This window comes from Neomonachus schauinslandi, chromosome 2, assembly GCF_002201575.2.
Source record: "Neomonachus schauinslandi chromosome 2, ASM220157v2, whole genome shotgun sequence".
Lineage (NCBI taxonomy): Eukaryota > Metazoa > Chordata > Mammalia > Carnivora > Phocidae > Neomonachus > Neomonachus schauinslandi.
The window spans coordinates 111,338,653-111,346,663 of record NC_058404.1 but is presented as its reverse complement, the minus strand read 5'-3'; the positions used below and the strand labels follow the sequence as shown (position 1 = coordinate 111,346,663).

The 8,011-nt window shown below is 40.7% G+C and overlaps 1 protein-coding gene across 2 annotated transcripts in view; it reads left to right on the top strand.

The window, feature by feature from the left end:
• Positions 1 to 936: 936 nt before the first annotated feature.
• Positions 937 to 8,011, top strand: part of AP1AR (adaptor related protein complex 1 associated regulatory protein) — a 39,038-nt gene continuing 31,963 nt past the window's right edge. For both annotated transcript variants that reach the window (XM_021684481.2, XM_044912638.1), the window contains exon 1: positions 937 to 1,389. In XM_021684481.2, coding sequence (XP_021540156.1) covers positions 1,307 to 1,389 — 83 coding nt within the window. In that variant the 5' untranslated portion in view covers positions 937 to 1,306. The remainder of the gene's footprint in view (positions 1,390 to 8,011) is intronic.

The window sequence follows — 8,011 nt, the reverse complement described above, 5'->3', positions numbered from 1 at the left end:
AGATTTTTTCATTAATAACAATTTTCTAAAATACAACAATTTTCCTAGATTAAATTAAAATAGGCTATAAAAATAGACACAGTAAAAAAAAAAAAAAAAAGGCATTTTATCCAAAGGACTAGGCGCTTGTTAAACCACGCCTTATATCCGATTTTTTTTTCCCCTTGTATTCGATTTTAAGGCCAACTACAAAAACCGAGTTTTACAGCATTTGAGGATGCAGCACACCAAGTCGCGTCTGAGTAGCTATCTCTTCCCATCTACTACAGTTCCCGGCGGCACGCTTGGATCGGAAAGGCTGGTGTCCCTGAAAAACCCTAGCCCTCTTACTTCCTCTGGACGACAACTACCCATCCGAAATTATTTGAAGATTTGATTTTAAACAAAACAAAAAGAGGCCAGTAGATCGCCATTAAAAAGTTTTTCTACAATATTGACAGTACGGAGATAGAAACGCAAACTAGAGACCAGAGGAGAAAAAATTCTTGGTACGTTCAAAACGTCAATCAGTCCCTTGACTCTATTTGCCACTTATGGTGCGGTATTAACAAAACCTAAGCACACACTACACAGTGCCCCTTCTCATACCCGGTGACTCCTGGCCTTGGCCTCTAGGTAAGCCGTTCGTAAGGCTTTGGTACAAAGTTCGACGTTCAGCCTTGACCGTTGCGACACAAGGAAATGCTCAGGAGCCAGAAACGGGAAACGCAAGGAGAAAAGGAGATTTCTAGTCAGGTCAAGGTCCAACGAAACAAACACCCACAACCAGCAATTAGACTAGCCGCAAGGTAGAGGCTGAAGACCCTGGAGTTTGTGGAAGTGACGTAAGAACCAGTGGCCGGAGGAGGCGGGGCCACAGAGGGAGGGCACCCTATTGGGGCCCGGGAGAGGCGGGGGTGTGGCAGCGGCGGCAGCGAGGCGGCGGCCGGGGCGCACGGGAGGGCGGGGCCTGGGCGCCCGACGCGCGCCGCCTGGCTTCTTTCAGGGGCTGGAGGCGGTCACTTGTGCTAGGTTGGGGTCCGGAGGCGAGCGAGAGGTCCATGCGGACGGAGAGGGAGTCCAAAGCCCGCAGCCTCACACTCCTCCCTCAAGCGGCGGCGACTAGGTGGCCGGTAGAGTAACCGCTGCCTTTGTTCCGAGCGCCTGTCCCTCCTGTCACCTCAGCCCCTCACGCCGCCGCGCTCCGGCTGGCCCGCCCTTGGTCCCCGAAGCCTCATTCGGCTCGTGCCGCGCGGATGCGGCTGCCGGGCCTGAGTGTGGGCTTTGAGCGGGAGGAGGAGGAGCAGCGGCGCCTGGGAGGCATGCGATGGGGAACTGCTGCTGGACGCAGTGCTTCGGGCTCCTCCGCAAGGAAGCGGGGCGGCTGCAACGTGTAGGAGGCGGTGGAGGGTAAGCCCGCTGGGGGGAAGGGCCGGGCTCCTACTGGCTCCTCCTCTTCGGCCCCTTGCGGGGAACCCTCTTCACTGTCTTGGCTGCGACGGCTTGGAGTAGGCCGGGAGCCCCTCTGCCCTCACCACTTAACGGCCGTCGAGCTGGTGGTCATAGTGGAGGCCTTGGTCGAGAGGGGCCTCCCAGGGAAAGAGGTAGGGAAGGGGCGGGCGTCGCTCTTGCCGCCTCCAGCAAGACTCCCTCCCTCAGGTCGCGCTGTCACGCGGGGTAAGAGTCATGGAGGGCATCATCTCTGGGAAGCATGAGGCACCCTCCCACGAAAGGGCAGTAGAACGGGCTCCACAACAACCCGGACACACCCTACGTTGAGTTTGGGCTTGATGCCAAAGGTTGTAGCTCTGTATTTGACCCTCCCTATGGCTCTGATAGAGCCGCTGAGAATCTTGCTCCAAAAAGTTGATGCCTCAGAGGGAATTTTTAGTAAAAGTCATTTGGATGCTGTCGTAAAATAAGTAAGGTTCCAGACATTGAATAACTCTTTGACATGTACGAAGACTTGCCGAATTGCTGGGTTTCCAGTGGGCTTTCGGATTCTTGGTATTGATAATAAAAGAAGCAGTGTGTAGCTTTTCAGTATTAATATTTTGGTTATTTCCGGAGAAATGTTGTACTCTGAGTGCTACCCATAAGCTCTGTAATACGAGAGAAATAACAGTCCTTCTGAACCTTAATTCTCTTGATTAAAACTGGTATATGTAAAACTGACATGCATAGGTTTTTCTACTCAGACCACCATCGAATAATAGAATTTCGTAATATTCCATTTTTGTGGGGTTTTTTATTTCTTAGGGTATTGAAAAAATTAGAACAAATTCCTTTGAAGTTGGCTTTGTTGTTGTAAAATATTTCCCAGGAAATCAAACTTAGAATAAAAAATCTGAACCAAGTCACTTTATGTACGGAGTAAGACTTTTTGCGCTTTATGGAACAGATTGCAAAGTTTTCAGGATCTCTCTCATTTAACCAGCATTATCAGGACATAAGGCGTTCTGAATACATAAACTGAAGCCACATGATTTATAATTTGGATCTCTTGGTGATAGAGATCATATATGATTCACTCATTGGTTCATCAGGCAGATTCATTGTGTTCATTGAGTCATCTCTCTGATACAAAGTAGCCAAGATTGTATACTAAGTATCCCTAAATGGAAAAGTAATGAATTAAAGATTTTGTGCCTAGTTTAGTATTTTGATTTCCCTGACTTAAGGGTTATTACTGTCAAAGGGGAACATGACAGCTGTTTTTATCATGTCAGAGAGAGTCATCTAATGTACTTTTAATTTTTGTGTGCAGGTGCACCTATGTAGTCAAGTATGCTTAAATAGGTTTGCCTAAGGACTAGATGCCACAAAGTCTCTGACTTTGTTAATATTTTATTTGTAGTTGTGTTGTAGCATGTTAAATTCTAATTGTAGAAATCAGGTCTTATACTCTAATTGGGTAAGCAAAAATCACTTGTATTTGATTTTGGACTACACTGTGGTATCTGGGATTTTGGTTTTGTTCTTTCATTGTGATTTAAAAACTAATTATGTTTTCCTTAGAGGGTAGCATTCAAATTGTAGATTTTAGTCCCTGAGCAGGTGAGGTTGGCAGCACAGGGAAGGGGCTCAGAGAAATCAGTGAGTTAGGGTGTTAATTGTCTATAGATACGCCATAAAAACATAATAGTTGGATCTCTGTTCTTCTGTTATGGGCAAAACTTGAACAAACAAATCTTGTTGAGGCAATGAATGCCTGTGGGTGTGGACACTGTTATCTAAAACCTTGTAATGGTGATATTGATACTGTTTATTTCAGACAATAAACATAGGTTTGGACAGTTCCCTTACTTGAATATTCTGAATAACTTATTGTTTTACATTAATTTTCACATTTTTTTAGGAGCTTCTAGTACGCATGCAGAGACAGGTGGATATAGTTAATTGTTATTTACAGAATAAAGTTAAACTTTGCCTCATTTTAGTTGCTTTTTTTTTTTAATCACCTGGTAATTCTGATTTTCTTTTAAGTGTAGGTCTAGATAGTTAACTAATAGTTCATCTAAGGTCAAAAAAATTAGGGGTGATCACAAAGACTTTATCTGATTTATATTTGTCACTGTAGTGGCCACAGGTAGAATAATCCTGGGCTTTCTTAGACTATTTTAAGCTGGACATCACAAGGGTGCTTTATGATCTCGGGCCTTAGCCTGATAGATTTCTCAAGGGCATCTCAAAAGTCAGATCACTCAGTTTTCATTATCCAGTTTCAAAACCAGAATTACTAATGTTTTAGTTTATAAAATATTAGAGAATTCTAGATTTTATATTCTAGAATATCTGTCAATAGTCAAAATATTAATATCAGTGTTGAGATATGTCAGAAACCTTGCTACTAATAAAGTTATTTGGGGATTAAAGCAGAGGGAGTTAACTATCTTTAAGGAATAAAATTTAGACATCCTAATGAGTCATCCTTTTTTACCATAGGGAGTTTGTTTACCAACACATTCTAGAGGACTCCACCTGCTGGTGGGTTCTTGGGCAGTACGAGAAATCTTTTGTATAGATAATTTTGGTGTTAGTTTTTTCTCAAACTGAAGACCCATTTATGTTTTGTTGTGTTGTATATTCCCATTTTTATCTTGCCATATAAGTCCACACAGTGGTTCCAGTTAAAATGTACTATAGTTTTATATAAAGGTATGGTCATGTTTTGTATCCTTGATATTTAACATTTGTTGGCTTTTTGGCTCCAGCAGCAAAGTAGTTTACGGTGATTTGCTGTTTTCTTTCCTGGTAAAAAATATTTTAGTAATAGCTGCCAACATTCGATTACTTCCTATATGTGCTGGCTCTAAGTACTTTACATTATCCCACTTATTCCTCACCACAATCCTGGGAGGAAGATAAGTACTATTACATACATTACAGATTGAAAACTGACGCATGGAAAGTTTAACTTGTTCACGATAGCTGAACTGGCATTGAGCCCAGATCCCTCGAATTCAGAGCCTTTACCCTTAACCACTAATGGCTCATGGCTTTTTATTTTGTAGGTAATATATACATACATCTGAAAAACTTGACTCTTTATTCTGTGTGATAAAACTGTTCTTTTCTTGAAACTCTGCACTTGACCTCTGCAACATTACTTTTATTATTTTCCTGTTTCTCTTCTGACTAGTTCTTACTCTATCTGCCTATTAAATACAAAATTTTTCTCTGTCTTGTCTTTGCTTTATTTAGTTCCCTTCACGTGTATACCCAACCCTGAGGAAATTTCATCCATTCCTATGATTTCAACTACCATGACTTCCAAATCTCATGTCTTCTAAACAGACCTCTTTTCAAAGGTTCAGCACTGTATTTTCAGTTGCCAGCTGAAGGGATACACTTGGATATATGAAGGCTCCTCACATCAACCTATCTAAAATACCTAACAAATATCTAGAATAGATATTTCTTTCCCCCAAGATTTCTTCTTCCTCTGCTTCATGTATTCTCTCATTCCCTTAACAGCTGCATTCACAGTTTTCCAAGCTACAAACTCAACTTCATAGTCCTCTACCTCTCTCTCATCAATTTAGTCTCTTCTTAATACATACTGAACCCGTTTCCTTTGTTGGTACTTGTGCCTTGAACTTTGTCTTTCAAATCGCCAAGTCTCCCCTTCTCGACTATTCTCCCCTCTTGTATCTCTCATACTTCAGTCCCATCTTCCCTTTCTGTCATTGGAGTTAGGCTTTCTAAAACCCATACTGGATCATACCATGCCCTTGCTTAACCACTTTCTCTGTGTCCTATTACCTGCAGCTAACTTGCTCATCCTTTTTTCCCTTCTGTGACAGATGATGAGTTGCATGGCATTCAGAAGTGCAACATAACATCCATTTGTATGCTCAGGATTTTATGCAGTTTCTGCATTTGGGGGTAAAGAGTGTAATCTTACTCTTTGTTCCTCATTCAGAAAATCATGTCAGAATACAAATCAGTGAGAATAACATTAAAAGGAAAACAATGAATCTATTCTAATTTCAAAAAACTTAACTCATTCATAAACCCTAATATTTTAACTTTTTTGATAAATGATAATCTTCCACTCATTGAGAGTAGTATCAAATTTAAACTCCTGATAAGGGACACCCAGGTGGCTCAGTCAGTTAAGCGTCTGGCTCTTGATTTCAGCTCAGGTCATGATCTCAGGGTCATGGGATCGAACCCCATCTGATTCTTTCTCTCCCTCCAATCTGCCCCCCCCACCCCCTGCATGTGTGGTCTAAATAAATAAATAAACAAACTCCCAACAAGATAACCATAATCCATTTTACCAGCCTAATTGTGTTTTCTAATTATATTTTCCTTAGAGTATACCATTAAAATTGTAGATTTTACTTCCTGCTCACATGAGCTTGGCAGCATAGGCAGGGAAGATCAGTGAAAGTATTCTCTGCCATTCTTTCACTTACCACATCCCCAATATGCTGTATACTAGATGGACTATACACATTCCTGTTTTCCTAAAATACAGTGTTCTCTTATCCTTACCTTTGTGTGTGATAGTTCTTCATTTCCTGTTCTTGGTGAGCTTTTACTTATCCTTAAGTATTGTTTTTTTCTGTGAAACCTGCTCCAGCACCCTGAGACAATATTATCTCCTTGAGGAAATAATATTTTCTATAGGCTTAAATCTGCTTTATAACAGGGATTGGCAAGCTTTTTCTGTAATGGGACAGATAATATATATTTTAGGCTTTGCAGGCCATAAGGTTGCAGCTTTGTTGCAACTACTCAACTTTGCTGTATTAGTACAAAAACATAGACAATATGTAAACAAATGCATGTGACTGTTAAAATAAAACTTTGCCTTTCAGAAACAGGCATTGGGCCAGATTTGGCCCATGGACCACAGTGCACTTTTAGTATCTTCTGTGGTATGGGTTGAGAGCTCCTCAAGGGTCAGGGACTATGCTTTATCTTTATCTCTCTCTATTCTCAGTGTCTCATGTTTGTTGAATGAATAGCCAGAGAGTATTATTTTTGAACTTGTAAGATTTAGAAAACAGAGTTTTCTCTTATCCTTCTTTTTCTTTTAGGTGATTGTCTAACTTTGGCAAAAACATCACTCATTCACAGAGTTAAACGCATATCCTACTAGTTTTATGTTGATTTACTTTAAAAAAAAAAAAAGATCATATAGAGTACCAATGAGCATTTAATATTTTATCATAATGTATGTTGCTGAAATGGTAATCAATAATGTCATTATTGAGAGATTCAGTTTAGTTTTCTGCATGTTTGTCAGCTTTGAAAAATATACAAGTATAAAATGTTTCTCTTGTTTCAGAAATTAGGAAGGAAAACAGTAGTAGATTTAAATGGATATGAATTTCCTGAATATTCTGTATTTTACCTTAAAGACTCCCCAGGGCCATGTTCTGAACCTCACTCTATTCTTCCTTAATATATTTTTTCTTCTTTAATGTACTTTTCCTGGGTGATGGCATGAAAACACATGGCTTTACCTATTATGGTCATACTAATGAGCCTGGTCATCTCAGTATTAGCTCTGAAATATCATATTGCCCACTCAGTATTTCCATTTGGGTATCAAACATAACTTCAAAATCAGTTTGCAAAGCCAGCCTCATCTTTCTTTCCTTCTCATAGGCCTTTCCTCATTTTTTTTTCTTTTGTAAAGCCCCAACCATTTCTGCTACTTTGTGCCCTACCTTGTGAGTGGTAAATAATATATAGTCACCTAAGCCACAAACCTGAGAATGATGTTAAACTCCTTCCTTTCAATCACCCTCCAAATCCAGGTTCTCAAGTTCTGTAGATTATACTGCCTGAATGGCCCCTGCGTCTTTCCAACTTCTACATCTTCCTTGCCTCAGTACAGACCCTTCCATCTTCTATATATTTGTAGCTCTACCCTCTTGCTGATACCTTTTTGAACTTATGTCTCTCCAATCTGAAAACCAAAAAGAAACACTAAACCTTACTTAGACTCCTGCATCTCCCTCTAGCTACTACCCTATTTCCTGTCCTTTTCCTTTAACAACCTAAAGAATTGCCTTGCTATCTCCATTTCCTCACTTCTTACTCAGTCTTCAAGGCAAGCTAATGTTCATTATCCCTGCTACTGCTGCCTTTGTTGCCCCCCACCAGCATAATATCATAATATAAGAATATTATAATATCAGAACAGCTGTCATAATCCAGTGGATATTAGTAATCCTTACTCTACTTGATCTTTTAGCTGCATTTGATGCTATTGGCTCTCCCTTCACTCCTGTAATTTCATACTTACCATATTTTCTATCTACCTCCTTGGGTAATGGATTTAAATTGACCTATGTTGGGATGCCTGGGTGGCTCAGTTGGTTAAAGGTCTGCCTTCAGCTCGGGTCATGATCTCAGGGTCCTGGGATCGAGCCCCGCATCAGGCTCCCTGCTCAGCGGGGAGCCTGCTTCTCCCTCTCCTGCTCCCCCTGCTCTCTCTCTCTATCTCTCTCTCTCTGTGTCACATAAATAAATAAAATCTTTTTTTTTTTTTTTTTTTTTTTTTTTTTTT